Source organism: Alosa sapidissima, chromosome 5 (genome assembly GCF_018492685.1).
Source record: "Alosa sapidissima isolate fAloSap1 chromosome 5, fAloSap1.pri, whole genome shotgun sequence".
Classification (NCBI taxonomy): Eukaryota; Metazoa; Chordata; class Actinopteri; order Clupeiformes; family Clupeidae; genus Alosa; species Alosa sapidissima.
Window position 1 is genome coordinate 29,504,953 of NC_055961.1, and position 20,000 is coordinate 29,524,952.

The 20,000-nt window shown below is 45.0% G+C and overlaps 1 protein-coding gene across 1 annotated transcript in view; it reads left to right on the plus strand.

Annotated features, from left to right (window-relative positions):
- Positions 1-20,000, plus strand: part of LOC121709553 (roundabout homolog 2-like) — a 163,801-nt gene that overhangs the window by 40,110 nt on the left and 103,691 nt on the right. The window contains 1 exon segment of the mRNA XM_042093025.1: positions 13,275-13,601. Within this exon segment, the coding sequence (XP_041948959.1) occupies positions 13,275-13,601 (327 nt within the window).

Below are 20,000 nucleotides of genomic sequence, written 5' to 3' on the forward strand. Positions count from 1 at the left end.
GGGGACAGTGAATCAGAGAGGGAGAGAGAATATATGGGAGAAAGACAGGGGCATAGAGGAAAAGGGAGAGAGAGAAGAAGATAAAGAGAGAAAGAGAAAAAAGAAAGAAAGAAAGAAAGAAAGAAAGAAAGAAAGAAAGAAAGACAGACAGAAAACAAAAACACAGGCTTGTTATACAACATTTCCGTGGCGCTGGGCATTTACTTGTGTAGTTTATCTCTGGCTGTCAGCTCCATAATGGTGGTAATGGCTGGGGGTCTGAGTCTGAAGCACTCTGAGCTGAGGAGCCTGGACTCCTCTCCATTGCAGCTGTCTTGAGTGGTTTTATGGCTTCTGAAATAACTAGTTAGTTCAGTGGAGTACCGAGGCTTCTAGCAGTGCATTTAACAGAGAAAAACACTGCAAAGAAAATTGAAAAGTTCTTGAATGTGACCGCTACACCAAGTCCTCCCATTTCCAAGAGTATATGCTGTTTCTTTTTGACATAAGTCTACTATACACAATGTGTATATCATATTTAGAGAACATGAGAGTATGTTTAATTTGAATGTGTATGCCATATGTTATGTACTGTATATGTGTACATATTGAAGTTCCCAAAGACCAATTGACTGAATTATTTCTGCTGTCTTAACCATGATTATTGGGTTATCGTGTCACTCTAACTAAGAATGATACAAGGCAGATAAACTTTAAAGTTATCAGCCTTTCAGTGGAGTGATGGCCTCCACCTCACTCCTGTTCCTGGTACATTCTGATGTCTATGGCTCCTACTGTTCGTCTAGATGTTAGACCCTTAACTCCGTCATGTGTCTCTTAGGACCAGATGTACTAATGCTTTTGCGCCCACTTCAGGCATATCTATTTTGCAAGGGGCGCATAAAAAACATGGCGACGTATGTACAAACAGGCCACACTGAGGTAAAAACGCAGACTGCCTGTCGCGGAAGCTGCGAATGTCAACTTACTTTCACTTTCATGTCATCCACTTAAACATTCCTACTTGCTAGATTTGACCAATCTTTTGATTCCGTTTGATTCCCTTTTAATGTTGTCATCAGTTAACTTAATTCAACTGCGCTTGTGATTGAAGTGTGCTGTTCAGTTGTGGATGCTAGCAAATTGCGGTAGAGGGCAGAGAAAGACGCTGATTACCCGATGAACTGCAGGTTTGATAAATACCACGTATGCTGAAGAATTACAGCGTGCACTTTCTGCGGCTTGGCCATGGCGCTGATAATGCTACGTTCGTAAGTGTACGTACATCTGGCCCCCAGTGAGATGGTAAAAGGATGTGGGACCCTATGACCCTCTTCACTGAGGGCTGGCCAGAGGGCAAGAGCTAAGGCTGTGTGTGATCTGGATAGAGGTTAGGCTTCAAAGCAGGATGCCATCAAAGAGCCTTCAGAAGTAGAATCAGCATAATTGGTACATAACTGTTAATAATTGGTACATAACTGGTTAGATTTAACTTGCACAGGTCTCTCTCTTTCTCTCTCTCTCTGTCTCTCTCTCTCTCTCTCTGTGTGTGTGTGTGTGTGGGCGCGTGTGTGTTTGTGTTTGTGGCATATTTTGAATGCAGATGGCAGACTACAAACTACATGTAGAAACAGTTAAAGGAAAAACAGAGTATTCCAGTCGGCCATTACTCTGATCAATGCAGCTTTTGGTTAGAAAAGTGGACGGTTGCAAACTCATAGAGAATTGAATGTATGTAACCTCAGCCTTGAGGCAGAGAATGGAACATTAGTGGTGTCGCTACCTTGGTGAAAATCCAGGCATGCCTTGCGTCTAGTAACTCCCACACTGTGTCTACTACATGAACGCTCAAACAGTCTTTGTTGAGTTTATATGAGTGGGTGTATTTTCCGTTTGTCATACATTACTTTTGATTACACACACACACACACACACACACACACACACACACACACACACACACACACACATACATACACACACACATTCACACACATTCACACACACACACACACACACACACACACACACACACACACACACACTGATGAGTAGTGTTAGTGAGACATTCTTTCATCCATAAAATCAATGGCTGCTAATGACAGCGGTCTTGCCCCCGGCCCTCAGACAGAAAGCTGTGTTTAGATGCTTATCGACGCCATGGATTGCTGCTGAAAGAGGGCTGTGTTGACCTCCTAGCTGTTAGACCAGGATGAAGTGTCAGGTTAGTAAATAAGTAGTGCTCCAGGATGGCATGTTAGCAGAAGTAGACACACAGTCATGTACTGTACACATGCATGCATTATACTCTATCTCTCCTAGAATGTATCCCCCAACACAAACACACGCACGGCCACACACAAATACACACACAGACACAGCACAAACACACAGACACAGACAGCACACACACACACACACAGACACAGCACACACACAACCACACACACACACACACACAGACACACACACACACACACACACACACACACACACACACACACACACACACACACACACACACTAAAACACACAGACACACACAGCACACACACACACACGCCCACAGACACAGCACACACACATACACAGACACACACACACACACATGCCCATAGACACACACTCTACCCACTCCCGGCCCCCTTTGTAGGCCCATGTATGTGGTTCGGCAAGCTTTTTTTGTGAGGGGATTTGTCCCCTTACTATTTAAAGCTAGTCCTATAATAATGACTTGTATTCGTGTGCTCATTTGTGGCGAGTCTGTATGCAAACACTGTCTCCTGAAGCCCAAATTATCTGTGGTAGATAGCTGCAGTTCATTTTTCATTTGGGCTACAGCAGGAAAATAATGACTTGGTGACTCATGGGATATGCCAAACATGTACTCAGTTTAATTTTAATATGGTAAGCTCTGTCAGCACAGTGGCGCTTCACTCCTGAAGCACAAGAATGGAAAAGCTGGGCTCCATCTTTGAAGGCTAGTGCCGGTGTTTACTGTTATATTTATTTTCATTTTTCACTAGAGGTGAATGTCTTTGTGTTTGTTTGTCGGTATGCTAGTTTTTTTTTTTTCATGTGTGTACAGTATGTCTGTATGTGTGTGTACTCATTGATGTATCTGAATCACATATGTTTGCAGATGGCTTAAACAATTAAAAGATTCAAGATTAAAAGAGTGAAACAAGAAAAAAGCTACACGCACACTCACACACACACACACACACACACACACACACAGACAAACTAACCCACAAAATGAATGACACAGCCAAGCACATATATATATTTTTTAAAAATGTTTATTGTCACTCTGGTGGTGTTCAAGCTCAATTGGAATAGGTGTTACATTGTATGTAAAAGTTAAGCTCACTAAATTTGTGAAAAACTATTTTATACATTTTAATCTTTGTGTGTGTGTGTGTGTGTGTGTGTGTGTGGCCGTGTGTGTGTGCCCGTGTGTGTGTGTGTGTGTGTGTGCGCGTGCGTGCGTCCGTGCGCACTCGTGTGTTTGACGATATGGGAGCAAGTGCCTGCGCATTTCACAAGGCAGCAGCATCTCATTGTTTCCAGCGCTGAACAATAGCTGTTGGTTGCCAGATCTCTGCAGATCTGATAGCAGCCTATTCATTGAGAAGGACTCTGGCAGCATACAGCCTCAGGTTCATTATCCCCAGTGCCCTGAGCTGCAGCCTCCAGTCTATTAGCATCAGCAGAGAGAAGCGATCAGGCACAGAGCACAGAGTGGAGAGCCCTGTGTCCTTCTTCCCACTGCACAAGGGGTGCTTGCGTGGGAGCTCTGCTCTCACTTGGCATTGAGTTTGCAACCTACAGCAGCCGAAGTATAGATTTGCCTTTCATTGAGCAGTTTAGCCTGTATTGAGTGATGGCCACGGTTGTGGGCGATGGAGGTTTCGCCTGCCATAGAGGTAGCTGAGGAAAGAGTGCGCTTGTGTGGGCAGTCATAATCTGTGTCTGTACCCAGCAAAGAAAGGATTTTTACTTTCTTCATGGCTTTTATAAAGAGTTTATGCTTCCGTTTCAGTTCATCCAAACAGTGTTTTTACTGTAGACTTTGAGCTGTCAGCACTGCAGACAAACAGGGGTAATCAAAAACAATTTATGTTGCATATAGGACAATCAATAAAATGGATTTCTGTTTTTCATATCTGCATGCATTCGGTTCTTCCAGTAGGCTGCTGGCCACATGATTACTTTTTACTCCTATAATGTGACTGCATGGTTGACTGCAAAACATTTCAGTGTTATCTAAATTAAATCTAGAATGTGATATGTGATTTTAGGTCACCATGTGACAGTGGGTTTATCTTAACGTGGGTGGAATCTTCCCAAACTAATCCAAACACAGGGTTTATGCCTCAGGATGCTAGACAGTCTGTTCGCCATTGACCCCATACCAATAGAATTGCTGTAAATGCAAGTAAAACATCATTACCGGCATTGCAAAGACGCCGCCACTACGTCAATAGGGGCCGCCAAAACATTATGCGTTTCTGAGAAAAGCCCATCAACCATTACAGTTTTAGAGCATCTGACTTGAGTCATAAGCTTGTGACTTGTGATATTTCTTTTCACGGAAATGTTTGTCTATTTCATAGCTCTTGCATATCGACTGAGGTGCAGAAATGGAGTAGCCTATGACTTTCCAGAAAACCCAAAGTTCAGTCACAAACACGAACATAGCCTATGTTGCTAGTTGACCTGAATGTATTATCTTTTCACAATTAACTTTAATTTAAAATGCCTCTTATTTAAAAAAATCTACACTTCAACACCTGCACTCAGCGTACTGTTGCCTTTGCTGTGTGAGAGTATAAGGTTGAAGCAGCCTCGCATTGGCGTCTGACTGTTGTGTCAAGGTTTTCAATTGGCGGAGGATCAACCGAGTGCAGTCATTCAGCGCTGTCTGACTATACACACATACGATGGCACGCCGCACAGAGCGGGCACCGGAGTGAGCGCGAGCTCTTTTCGTGTGTAATTTAAAATGCTTTCATTTGGGTCTGTGAGTATGTACTGGGTTTTTTATTTATCAACGGATAAGCGAAATAGGACGCGTGTGTTAGATAATTGGTGGAGGACATACCAGGAGTAAAATTCCGTAAGCAAAGTGCAAAATGAAAACGTTTAAATTTCGATAGATGTTTGGAAAAAGATATCTATCAGAGTTCACTGGACTGTTTTACACGTTTCCTTATTGTTTCAAAGACGGGACAATGCTGTAAGGTGAAGAGGAGAGGTTGATGGAGAGGTTGACTTGTTATTGAGAGAGCACTTGACATCGTATCCAAGACGTTGCGCTCTCGAAAAGGATGGAGTAGCCCGTTTTTTTGGTCTTGAATCTAAACAGTCTGTCGACAACCACCGAGAACTTGAACCTGATAAGAGCTGGTATCAGCCAAGAAGTGAAATCACCCATTCTGCAAGTTTGCTCAAGTAGTGGTGTCCGGAGTTTGTGCACTCGTGAACGTGGAGGTTACTATGCCACAATGAATCTGCTGCAGTTTGTCATCCTCTGTGGAATTTTGCATACACAAGTAATAGGTGAGTTGAATGTAAGAGTTAACCCATGTGTATGGAAGACAGTTGATGTTGTAAAATGATCTTGTGGCTGTGCAGCTAACATATTCCAAGCTCTCAACGCAACAGTTTATGGTCTCAGGAAAGGATAGTTTATGTTATCATATAAGCTAGAAATTGTCTTTTGCCTTGGCAGCAGTATAGAATGTTCATACATTCCTGTTAAAATCAAAATACAGGCTGGAGAATAGCAGAGAAAGGACATAGCAAGAGCTGCTAGGTCCTCCATCAAGACCACTCAATTGACGTTGCTTGCATTGCAAGTAGCAGCCATTACAGATACTGAAGTATCAATTAACGTGATGCGCTGCGGCAGGATTTAAATTAATTCGTGCAAGCTTTAACTGGATCGTGATTCAATTACTCACTTTCATGCCTTTAGTCCAGTAATTTCATTAATTCGTTGGTCAGAGGATACATTATAGTGTGTCGTATCGAATCAATTTGTTGTCTTAATAAAAGGATGGAATATGACATATTTCACACAGGTGGCTCAAGTCGTGCCTGCACAGTAGGCTATCCCCGCAAAAAAATCACATCGTGGCAACATCTGCTATATATAATAATTCAAGTCCTTGTCAGGCACCTTTAAAACTCACACTTACTTGTCTGTGTTTATTTGAGAGTGGCACTAGTCACGTTTGCAGTGGAGAGCCTCAGTCATAGTGTAATAGTTAATTAAGGATTGATTAGGATGTTGACCTCCTTCAGCTCGGGGTTGTGCCACAAGTAGATAAGCATATGTGGATCACATTTTGTAGGTTGAGGCTGGCGTGGCATGCATGCATTTCATAATATATTTTGATGGGGATATGTGGATATGTTATCCCCAATAGTCAACTATGCTCAAAATGTACCCCCCAATATAAAGAAAAAGATTGTTATGCTGCAATTGCCTATCACTTATTGCTGTTTGAAGCAATCACTTGATATAATAATCACAAGCTAAACTCAACAGTTGTTAACAAGGCTATAGCCATAGAGTCAGCATTTGAGGGGGGGCATATGTCCAATAAACAAATTCATTAACAGATGGAGTGATATTTTTTATATATGATTTCTTTTAAAATAGTGTCTAATAATAACAATTGCACCCTAGACACTTTAACTGGATATGCCCTTATTTCCTCTTTGCCCCATTCCTCATCCAACATGCCACCTTCTCCTGCATGATTGGCATCATCATGTGCTCATCAAGTGATCGACCTGCTTTCATGTTTGTTACGTTTTCATGTCATTTTCTGATGTGGGACATTGACATCACCATAGGTTATCCGTGAATAAACCCGCCCATCAGATATTGTTTTGGTTTTCTCTGAAATGCCAACACCCAAGGCCAACTGTAAATGTTTATGTGTTGGTTAGTTATGTTGATGGTTACATTAACTAATCGTAGCGTGTGACATGTCCCACGTCAACAAATGTTTTCATGCAGGCAGTTTGTGGTATGTGGATGGGGTAATGCCCTGCATGTCTGTCTTTAAGGTTAACAAAACTATTTGGCCAAATGTGTCAGTAATTGCATAAAGATGAAACAAACATTTTTGGTGAATGCAAGTCAATCTGCAAAACGCTGTATGGTGTACAGAGCCTCCCAGAGATTAGTCATTATTTCTTGATTTTCCAATTCAGATCAGAAATGGTTACTTATCCATTTCCTGAACATCAAGAAACATTGTTACTGATAATATTTCTTATGTTTTCATTCTGGAGCATTCAGATTAGCCGAGAGAGAGAGAGAGAGAGAGAGAGAGAGAGAGAGAGAGAGAGAGAGAGAGAGAGAGAGAGAGAGAGCAGGGTTTCAATTGCCATAGAAGGTGGCATGGTTGAGTGAGGAAAGAGCAAGGAGGAAATGAGGACATATCCAGTTAAAAAGTGTCATAGCTTAGTCTAGGGGGCAATTGTGTTGGTTTCAATACAATGATCACACTGAACCATGGTAATATGGCCACACGTCCTACCCAAAAGGACAAAATTAGAAGAAAGCAGACCAAACATACAAATATTGCGCGGCCAAGTTTTTAAATAATAATATAATAAAAAATACAATTTGCTTTGGCAAAACGTTGGCCACAATATCTGGACTTATTTTCCTATAGCCTAATAATGCATAATGCATTTTTATTTATATCATTAGTTATGGTTGTAATTTATTCATCCCTAATCAATGTCAATTAGAAAGAATATCTCAAAAAGGGGATGAACAGGGCTATGTAATACTGTTAGCCATTATTTTAAAGAGAAAATATAAACACATTACTCAATCTGTTCATGAATTTGTGTATGGGACATTTGGAACGTTGACTCTATAGCTACGGCCTTGCATTTCCTGAACATGTTCTGCATGAGAGCATATTTTCAGGATGTCAGGTGCTTTTCACTCAGACATTGTTAGATTGATAGATAGATAGATACTTTATTGATCCCCAGGGGAAATTCAATGTTTGCGTTGTGGTTTCACCTGACTAGAAAGTTAATAGCATTGGCAGCTGCAGGATCACTCACCTCTTTCTGGTCGTTCCCTGTTGTCCTTGCTATAGCACTAATGTCAAATATTACTCTAACCAACATGGCTCTTTGAGAGTAGTCTTTTATTCACGGGAGATACCTTAATGCATATACTAAGTACTGGCAGTTTGGTATGTAATTGTAGTAGGTCTTGTCACATCATTTAAAAGTCATATTAGCCAGCAGGTGTCTGGTGTCTCATTGAGGGCATCTCTAATGCTTAAGAGCCAGCTCTGCACCCCCCCCCCCCCCCTTGGCTGTTCCCAGTGCAACTGTGAAAAGCTTTGAATCATTTGGACTTTTGATCTGATTGGTGCATGTGGTGTGAAGTCGGGTTGCAAATAAGGTGAAATATGATAGTCAAGGTCAAATATGTTTTTTGTAGAACTATGCAATGGCAAATTTCACCTTCTTATCAAATTGAGTTGATGGATTAGAGTTTTCTGGTGCTGTGTCTTTAAGTGGATAGCTAGGGAAATGCCTGCCTCTCTCACCAGAGCTGAATTGGCTGGGAACATGAAACAGTTTTATCACTTTTAAGATGTGAAAAGAGGAAGTCTGTCAGGGCGAATACATGTGGATAAAAGAGCATGAAACAGTCCTTTTTTTCTCCTGTGCTTCTCACCTCCAATTTTCTAGCTGAACTGCTCAATATATTTCAGGTTTGTTATGGATAGATAGTCTGTGTTTTGGTGCTCTTTGTATTCATTTATGGATATGCAGTATCAGCAAAGTGTTGTTTATATACCAGTGAGAATTAACATGTGGTCTTGAAATGGTCTTGAGACTGAGCATTAGCCTCCCTGATAGCAGGCAACCCTGAATCAGATCTGGGCCACTTCTGGGATGATGGTTCCCCTCCTGACCTGATCCTTATCTGGGCCAGATCCAAGCCAGACCCACAGTCTGATCTCTGGGCCATTGAGCTTGAAAGCTGGGACAAAGCCGCACATCTGCGTAGACATCATGGCTCTATTTACCTTTGATTCCTCTGTTGGAACTGGCAACGTTAAGATTGATTACCCCCCCCACACACAGATCACAGGGCTAATTTAAAGGATAGTGCTATTATGCATGCATGCATGAGAAGATGGGATTCTTCAGTGGTGTTTTCCTTTTTTTATTACCACGTTGTGAATTATTAATGACAAAGAAAATTACATTTAAATGGCGCTACCGTGGTTGTCGGGAGAACAAGGCATACAGCAGTTATTGTTATGACTGTAGCCAATTGGCTTTTGTGGGGGAAATTATTCTCCTATGCAATTGGATGTACCGGGGAAATGCCACCTGAAATGGATACGACAGACCATTGGGTGCGGACGGCAGAGAGCAAAAGAGCGAGAGTGGCGTTTCCCGTACGCGCGTGTTCTCCGTTTAGCCCGGACTCCAGGAAATATCAGTGAAGCATGACAAGTGACATTTCTGCGCTAACGTGGCCACTGCTCCAGTGCCCATTCACACGAAGTACAAAGCAGTGAAAAGACACTGGCCGTCGCATATATGCATGCATGAACACTCACATGTAGCCACACATACAAATGTACACTTACACACGCACACACACACACACACACACACACACATACACACACACACATACACACAGTTCCAGTGGGCAACTGTGTGTAAATGCTTTAACTTTTATATTACATTTGGACAGTTGTGCATGTACTATGCAATGATCTACTTGACTGGTAAACAAACCCAACGAAGGCAAAATTAAATGACTTCAATTTTTTGCAAGTGGCTATATACACTTGTTAATAAAAGATAGCATACACTTCACATGCCAAACCTTCAGTATGTTATCACTGCATCCAGTACTAATAGCAATCAATTGAGAGACAAAGACACTGAATGCCACAAATAGCTTTGTTGTAGTGTTAGTCCCCCCTCCCCTTCTCTCTCTCTCTCTCTCTCACACACACACTCTCTCTCTCTCTCTCTCTCTCTGTGTGTGTGTGTGTGTGCATGGAAGAAGCGCAGTGCATAAATCGTTTGGGCAGCCGTATGCGCAGAGACCACCGAGGGGATTAATGGAACGAGAGCCGTTTACTTGCGCGGCCGCGTCGCCTGGTTTTGTAATGCCAGCCGAGTGAACACAGGCTCGGCTCGCTCCATTAAAAAGACGGCAGAGGGGGGGTGGTGGGGAGGGATGGAGGGAGGGGGGGAGTGACTGAGGGGGTCAGCACACATGAGTGGGCCGAACACGGGGCATTAGTTGATCTGCGCGGCATTGTCGGAGAGTTACACTGGTGATATATATATGTGTGTGTGTGTGTGTGTGTGTGTGTGTGTGTGTGTGTTTGTGTATGAGCAAGGGTGGGGATATGGTTGGGGTGGGGGGTCTGTTGCTCTGGGGAGTTCTGAGGCAGTGCCAGGCGACAGGATTTAACTAAACCCTGCCACTGGAAACAGAACTGGGCCCCCGCAATGAGATTGTGCTCCTCTTGTTTCCTTTTTGTTGTCGTTATTGTTGTTTATGTGGTGGGGGTGGGGGGTGGGGGCTGTGTAAGAAGGCGTGTTGAATTGGGAGGGGGGATGCCTATTGGAAATCTAATTGAACTTGCTGTTTCCACTATAATGGAATTTAATGTTGTTCATTTGTGGGCCAGTGGTCATCATCCCTGTGGTTTAATCTCAACAAGTATTGTGTGCCTGCTACTGCCTGGCTGTGGACCTCGGCTTTCCTAGAACACCCACGAGAGAAGAGAGAAGGTTGGGGGGGGGGGGGGGGGGGGGGCTTAAACTCTGTACTCTGTAAAAGCTGCTAACTCTGCTAAGGCAGAAGGCATTTCCATCACTGTGTCATGTAAGCTGGCCAGAAGGATATTATCCCAGTAAACAAGACCATCTCCAGGCCTAATAATGGAAACTACAGTAAGCTTCCTTCCTTGGCAGTAAGAGGAAATGGGTGATTTTGTTTACCAGAACCAAACGCTGACTGAGATACTTTGGCCACATAAAACCTTTCGGTTTAATACGATAACATTGAACTCATAATTGGTGTGCCAGATGTTAAATGACCTCTTGGTGCAGCAGATGCAGGTCCCTTCTGAATGATGAAATGTGTGCATCAACGGGCTCAAGTGTGTGTGGGGTGCTCAGAGAACTTTGTTGTCTTGGGAAAGGTAGTAGTGGTGGTGGACTGATGAGGGGATGTTGTTGATGTTGTTGGTGGTTGGCGATAACAGGAAGTCCCCCCCCCCCCCCCTCAACACACACACGCACCTCTCCAACCTGTCTGCCCCCTCCCCCACACTAAGGCTTATTTCCTCTCCTTTTCTCCTCTCCTGGTGCTCTCCCACTCTCATCCGACAGCTGACATGAAGTATGAGTTCCCGTGGAGGGAGAGAGAGAGAGAGAGAGAGAGAGAGAGATAGAGATAGAGATAGAGAGAGTGATAGAGAGAGAGAGAGAGAGAGAGAGGCTAACAATACCCTTATAACCAGGCAGTGACTTCATTACTGCTATCAGTGCAGGAGGCTTTTCAACGGGAGTGAAACAGTGGGACACCAAAAAGCCCAACATGGGTCTACACAGAAACACTGCTGTAGATTTCAAGTGTGTGTGTGTGTGTGTGTGTGTGTGTGTGTGTGTGTGTGTGTGTACACAGTATGTGTTTGAGTGTGTGTGTATGTGTTATGATGAAAAGACTGACCAAAGCCAATTTGTATAATTAAGAGTAAGATTATAAAATATGATGATCCCAAAGTGCTTAAATTGCAATATCATAAGTAACCCCCCCCCCCCCCCACACACACACACACACACACACACAAACAAATACAGATAAGCACATAAGAATATTTGTTATTCTATGTATGCAAAGCCCATGCAAACTACTGCATGCACATACTCTCTCACACACACACACACACACACACAAACACACACACACACACACACACACACACACACACACACACACACACACACACACACACACACACACACACACACACACACACACAAAAAACACCACCACCATTACCCAGATCTGAAAGGAATAGAGCACTTGACTGAGTCTCTTAATGAAAAAGCTAATTGGACATAATGACTCCTTCACTCCTGTCTGTCAGGGCGAGTATTGAGCTGCCTGGATCCTGGTGACATGGCTCCCGTGGCTGCCTATCAGAGACTCCTACGCACCACGTACACACACACACACACACACACACACACACACACACACACACACCAGTTGTCCCCTTGCTCCTTCAGTCTCCTGCTTGCTTCCATTTATCCATTCACAGAACACAGTCTCTTGAGTCGCTCACAGTTAGTTAGCCACTCACTCATTTACCAAGTCATGTGCTCAGATGATCAGCCAGTTCAACACCCAGCTGCTTTCTTGTTCACTTTTTTACTCCTTCATTTCTCACTCACTCATTCACTCATTCACTCATTCACTCATTCACTCATTCACTCATTCACTCCTATCCTCCCACTCACCCTCTCACTTACTCAGTGTCCTTATAGAGAGTGCTATTTGCTTACTCACTCACTCACTCACTCACTCACTCATCCACCCACTTGCGTACTCATTCACTCACTCACTCTCGCTACTAAGTCATCCATTCATCTGTTTCCTCACTCACTCATCCATGCATAATACACCTACATGCAATTGCTTTTTCTCACTCACTCAATTATACACTTCAGTTCACATTCAGTTCATTCATTCATTCATTCATTCATTCTCAATCTCTTGTTCTTTTCATTCAACCACATAAATCCACCCAGTTATCAGTCAAAAAATCAGTCATCCAAATACTAACTCATCCACTGAGTCAGCCAGACACTGCTGAGCATACAGCAGATTGCTCTCTGCAATCTCTGGGTTTGGTGGTGCTTACCGTACCTGGAAAGAGGCTGCAGTGGTCAGTGTACATCATGGATGAATCATAGATTCAGACTCACCATCGCTCTCACTGCCAGGAATAACGTTTCTGGGCATTAGTTTAGTTATAAATACATCTAGGCCTAGTTGGAGGACAAATGAGCATCGAATTTAATGACAACTTTGAAAAAAAAAAGTTGGATCACTAAGAAACTGTAATGAAGTCATGTAGGATGTGTGGACTATGTTTAATGGTTCGTTTTATGGATGCCAAAAGTATAGTGGTAGAATTATTTTGAAATCACAAAAACCCTCATTTTCCTCCTGCTTTCTCCCCCAGGCTCGCGACTGCGCCAGGAGGACTCTCCTCCCCGGATCGTGGAGCACCCGTCCGACCTGATCGTGTCCAAGGGCGAGCCGGCCACGCTCAACTGCAAGGCGGAGGGCCGCCCGGCGCCCACGGTCGAGTGGTACAAGGACGGCGAGCGCGTGGAGACGGACCGCGACAACCCGCGCTCCCACCGCATGCTGCTGCCCAGCGGCTCGCTCTTCTTCCTGCGCATCGTCCACGGCCGCCGCAGCAAGCCCGACGACGGCACCTACGTGTGCATCGCCCGGAACTACCTCGGCGAGGCCGTCAGCCGAAACGCATCCCTGGAAGTCGCATGTAAGTGCTGAATTATGTCTTCTTGTGGTGTTGCTGTGTGGTTGAATTCGCTCAGGAGTTGGAATTAAAGCTTTCAGGGTTATGAGAATGGTTCTGAAATTGGAAAAAAAAAATTGGCCCCATCTATAAGGGAAGAGATGGATTGGTTCAATTTGCTGGCTCATTAGTGGGGTTCACAGCATCAACATTTGCTTATTTGAAATAAAGCAGAAAATTGTTTTGGACCCGTTTCCTGTTGTGGAATGCCAAAATGTGTGTTCGCGGTGCTGGATCTTACCCATGCTAATGGTCTCAGTGATCACTTCATCTTTCTTCCCGGACTTTTTATCTTCCTTAAAATGCAATGAACCTCAACAGCATGTGTCACTCCCTGGACAGAGGGTCCATTTGTTGGCAGTCCATAGTGTCCACTAGAAAGCACAACGGCCCCAGGAGACAGCAATCTTCAAAAGCTCCCCAAAGTCACTCTCACTTCCCCTCTCAGCACGTGCACAGGTCGCACAGAGGTCGGGGCACTCAGGAGAGGTCAAAGGTTACGTGAAGTTGACATGGAGGGGGGAAGTGAGGCAATCTTTCAGACGGGGGGGAAACCCGCCCGCCATATGGATGTGGTGTTGGGTGGCAGGCGGCTCGGGTTTCCGTGGTTTGGTGTCTGAGGGAAGGGGAAGAGCGGAGCAAGGGATAGGAAGTGATGGGAGAGGGGGGTCGTATCTCCTTCGGCCCGCTGGCGTGCTGGCTGCCCTAACATCATCAGTAGATTACTGCGCACTCAGAGACTTGGTCTGGCAGCTGTCACAGCGTGTTGCCGTGAGGCTCCGAAGAAGGAAGGGTTGTGGGGGTTTTTTTGTTTCTTGTTTTTTTTTTTCAAAAACAGCAGGGGAAAAGAGGGCACAGGAATTAGTCTCTAAAAGCTGAAAATGTGCTGAGTGGCAAAAAAAGGACACTTCGTTGATGGCGCGAAGAGAAAATTGCTTATGAGGGCCGAGTTAATCATTGTCACGAACACTAGACTCATCACATTGGTCTCTGTGAGTGTGTATGATGTGACCGTTTGTGTAGATGTACACTTTTGTGTTGTGTGTATGTGTGTGTGCATCTGTGGATGTAAAGGTTGAAATATTCTTGCTTTTGTGAGTGTATGTATGTATGTGCCTGTGGATGTACAGTAAAGGTGTGTGTCTGTCTGTGTGTGTGTGTGTGTGTGTGTGTGTGTGTGTGTGTGTGTGTGTGTGTGTGTGTGTGTGTGTGTGTGTGTGTGTGTGTGTGTGTGTGAGTATGTGAGTATGTGTGAGTATGTGAGTTAGCCTCCTGTGTTGTGGGTCTTCACTAATCTCCCTAGCACAGCAGAGACCCCTGAGGTCCTTGCCATGTGACAGCAGCTTGATCTATTGATCGCCATTACCGGCCTCCTAAGAGCCCAAATGAAAAAATCATGAAAAATTGATGAGGTCTCCCGATTATTCCTTTATTTGTTTTTGACGTGCGGCTCCGACTGCAACTCCTTCCCCCTCTCTCTCTTCCTCATCAGCCATTCTATGTGGCCTCTGGGATGGCTGGAGAGGGTGTTAAATGAAGTGTTGAATTTTTCAGGCCTTGTGGAGGGAGGGGGCGGTTGGGAAGTGGTCGAGGAAGACCAGAGGTCAAGGAGCCTTTGGTTTTGTGGGCACAACAGAGTCCAAGCCAGAGAGAGAGGGAGAGAGAGAGAGAGAGAGAGAGAGAGAGAGAGAGAGAGAGAGAAAGAGAGAGAGAGAGATAGAGAGAGAATGGGGGGGAGAGAAGACGAGAGATGTAAGACAAAGACAGGAGTAGAGGCAACCACAGCAGTCAGTGGTAGAGATGGAGAATGATAATAATAAAAAAAGAAAATGTGATACCCGGAATTACCCCCCAGATGTATTAAACATTGCCATTAGAGCTGGAAGAGGCTGCGAGCCGTGCAGATGGGTATGAAATAGCTGCGGTAATGGCAGGGGTGGAGGGCCAGCGGTGCCATCAGGGAGGAGAGGGCCCTGGGCTGGGCACACGCTGCACCACTCTTAGCCCTCACGCTGGAGCTTTGCGCTGCATTTGGGTCGAATATTCCCAGTCCCCATCAACTCCCTGCCATTCCCATTTGATATAGAAACTCAGTGGGGCCTTTGTAGTGTAAATGTTATTATTTCCATAACGTTTTGAGAGGGGGGAATGGGGCATTGGGGATGACAGTTTTGTCATCGAGGTAGACATGTTGCAGAGCCTTGAGCTAGTTTCAGTCTTCCACCGATTCTGAGATTTTAAAGTCTGGGGATGTAACTTTATTTGCAAAGTCTTTCTAGGATTGATGTAGAAATATAATTGGTTGCATTATGGTATCTGTTTTCAAACATTTGCCTCTGTCTAGCCATACTGTATTTGCCCTGAAACATTAGAGGCGTCAGAATGCATGTGTGTCCCTGTTTGAGTGTGTGTGTGTGTGTGTGTGTGTGTGTGTGTGTGTGTGTGTGTGTGTGTGTGTGTGTGTGAGTGAGACCTTTCGCTCATCCTCACGCTATGTGAGAAGCGTGTGTTTGCTGGTCGTTAAGCGACTGCATGAATAGGCCATGTGTGTTTGGGTCTGCTCATGTTGAGTGATCCATGTGACATATGTTAAGCATAAGTGTGAACGATCCGCTCGACGTTCCTGGCATTCACGGTGTGGGTTACATACTGTATAGTGAGACAGTGATGAGAGACAGAGGGGGAAAGATGGAATGATGTACAGTAAATCTGTAGAGGAAGAATGTATAAGGAAAGAGAGGGAAGGAAAGAAGGAAGGAAGGAGGGAAGGAAACAAGGAAGGAAGAGAAGAATATAGGCAGAGAGATAGACAAACTCTTTGTGTATCCATAGAGGCAAAGAGACAAAGACAAAAATCAACAAAGAAGGGAGAGTTGTGATCGTGGTGTTATACAGAGAGATGGAGTTAGATGTGTGTGTGTGTGTGCTTTTGTGCATGCGCATTTTAATGTATTTGGGTATGTGTGAGCATGTGTGTGTGCATGTGTGTGTGTGTGTGTGTGTGTGTGTGTGTGTGTGTGTGTGTGTGTGTGTGTGTGTGAAGACAGAGGGACCTGTCGGAGTGACCTCTGTGAAAACTGCGTGGGTGAGCCGAGGAGAGTGCCTGAGGGGGTGTGAATGGGATCTCTCACCCCCCCTCCTCCCCATCTCTCCTTCTCTCTCCTCTCTCTCTCTCTCTCTCTGAGTGAGAATCATATCTGCCTCCAGTCAGCCTCCTCTCAGCCTGTCAGACTAACTGATTCTCCAATACCAAAACTGCATGATGTTGTCTCTGAGCTTCAGTGAGCATTACACACACACACACACACACACACACACACACACACACACACACACACACACACACACACACACACACACACACACACACACACACACAAACACAAACACACAATGATACAATGATAACAATACATATGAAGACACAATTACTTAACATTCTTCAAAATCAGTGCATTTTGATCGCTAGCATCAAAATGTATTGGCTCCAACTACTGTAGCTGTTAAGTTCAATTACCTACCTGTATAAAAGAATAATATCAATTTACAGTTTTCTGCTATGGGGGGATTGACTTGTGTGGAACTGTTTGGCGGTCGATAAATCACTTGACCATTCAGCAGATTGGACTTCCGTTGGAGCAACCCTTCTTCTATACAGTTGGGGTTTACCATCTGAGCCGCCTCTACTCCCTGGAACATGCAGCATGCAGCCCTGCTACATCTGAAAAGAGACTTTTTTCATAGTGGTGTTCATTTTGATAATTACTCTGCTTTGATAATTACTCTTTGTGTGTTGCTTCCTCTATTTACTACATATGCCAATATCCTTAAAATCAGCCATTAAAATAATTGGTAGGCCTATAATGTTCTTAAATTGTAATATAACCCAGCCCTTATACACATGCCAGACATAGACACTCACACACACACACACATATGCACGCATACACACACACTCTCAGAACACGTTCACATACAGTATTCATACGTTCATAAGTTGAAGTCATCGCATGTTTAATGTAATTTCACATCATTGATGAAAGACAGGCATTGGAGCAAATCCCTATTTTAGGGTTCTTGTGAAAGAAAAGAACAGTGTGTGGGCAATGACTCATTCCTTCCTGGGGGGTTTTGAAGAGGAGGACGTATGTGTGTGAGTGTCTGTGACTGTGTGTGTGTGTGTGTGTGTGTGTGTGTGTGTGTGTGTGTGTGTGTGTGTGTGTGTGTGTGTGTGTGAAAGCAGGGGACAACCCCTTCCCCTTTTTGTGCTGTTTTAAATCATAAAGCATCTGCTGCGTGTCCGAGGCCCCTGGGGGTCAGTGGCGGGGCAGAGTTATGGCCCGTATGGGTGTGTTTTGACACATGGCCATGATCTCTCTATGGTGTGGGCGGATGTGCGCGCCACTTGACTTACGAGCGCCGAAATGGGCACCCTTGTGCTCTGACATAACAGCTGCTTGGTGAAACGCGAGTGCTCAGGCTCTCCCGTTTCTGTCCCACTCAGCCTCTTCATCCGTCTTTTCCCAAGCGCGTCGTCCACCTCCTTCATCCCGTCTTTTCCCGGTGCCTCCTTCCTCTACGTCCTCCTCCTCCTCCTCCTCCTCCTCGGCCACCCTCCTGTCCAGATCTTCATGCTCGGCTGTCACTCTTCATCAGAAGCGCAGGCAAGAGCATCCTCTCCTCCTCCTCCTCCTCCTCCTCTTCCTCCTTGCTAAGCAGTTTCTCCTCTCCCCTTTCCTGCTCTTTTCGCTCTCTTTACTCCTCCATCTCTTTTCCGTCCGTATCTTCATTGCGCTGTGTTACTTTGCCTGCAGTTGAAATCAATATCGCGCCTCTGCGCTGGCCGTTTCACTGAAGACATGGGAACGGATTACTGCTGAGCGGCCGAAGGAAATATGAGACACACACATTAGCTTTGAGACAAGACAGCTGTGTGTGTTTGTGTGTGTGTGTGTGTGTGTGTGTGTGTGTGTGTGTCACTTTTTTTGTGTAGGATAGTTGGTCCCACAAGAAATGTGAAATGCGTTCTTCACTTTCTCACGTGTCTCTGTCCCGCTTGCATCACCGCCAGCGGTGACTGGGAACAGATAGACAAAGGAGCACTAACAGGAGATCAATCTCATCCTTGCGGCGTGCCCGGGATCAAAACTACCCTGGGAGTGCAGCCTCGTCGCCTGGAAAGATGCCCCTGCCTCCAAAAAGCACACAGATCGTTTGTTTTTTCCCCTGCGCTTCTTCCAGGCACCATCTGGTGTTCCTTGGGGTGTAGTCATCTCCAGACCGAGGGCAAGAGACGCTCTTTAAACCGAGCAGGCGTTGTTTTTGACTAGCTCTGCCGTCCCATGGAGAAAGCAGCAGTACTCTTCCCTTTCACAGATATGAGGAGCGGCAGCCAAAAGCATGTGTTGCTCTCACACTTACACAGTCATGAATGAACACACACACACAAACACACACACACACACACACACACACACACACACGCAAAAACACACTCGGAATACACATGCACACATGCATAAATGCACTCTCACAGTTATGCTAAGACACAAAGAAACACACACACACACACACACACACACACACACACACACACACACACACACACACACACACACACACACACAACCTCATCTGCGGTGGTCGAATGGATGCCAGAGACAGGTGCGGTGTTATGACATCACATCGAGTTGGACAGGTGCGTGGCATCAGTGCCATATTCACTGGGACAGGTTCATTTGGCTGCGGCGGTCGCCCAGCGTGCCAGGGATCAAGCTGGTGTGGGCACAGGCTGATATAAAGATGGAGTGACACATACACACGAGCACACACACACACACACTCTCTCTCTCTCTCACAAACAGATATACACACACACACCTGCTGTCAACCAGGCACCACTTTGAATTGAACCAGCGCATGGCAAGCAGTCACCTATTGAAATGCAAAACGGATTTGCATGGACGTGGCAGTCTTCACATGTTGCTTGTTTTCTGTACGCATTCAGAGTGAGGAGACACTGATAAGCCTTTATGGCAGAAAGCGTCCACCCATCTGTATATGTTTGTGTGTGTATGCTTGTGTGTGTGTGTGTGTGTGTGTGTGTGTGTGTGTGTGTGTGTGTGTGTGTGTGTGTGTGTGTGTGTGTGTGTGTGTGTGTGTGTGTGTGTGCATGTGTGCATGTGCGTGTGTGATGATGGGTATGTGTCACTCCCAGTGGCTGCTCCACACCTGGAGCTCAGCAGGCTTGTGCCTCGACCCTCTTTTCAAGACAGCGCCACTTCCTGTGCGGTCGACGCCGCCATGACTGAATTATGCTGAATGCATCGTTTACTCTCGACACTCTCTTTTTCCTCCCTCACC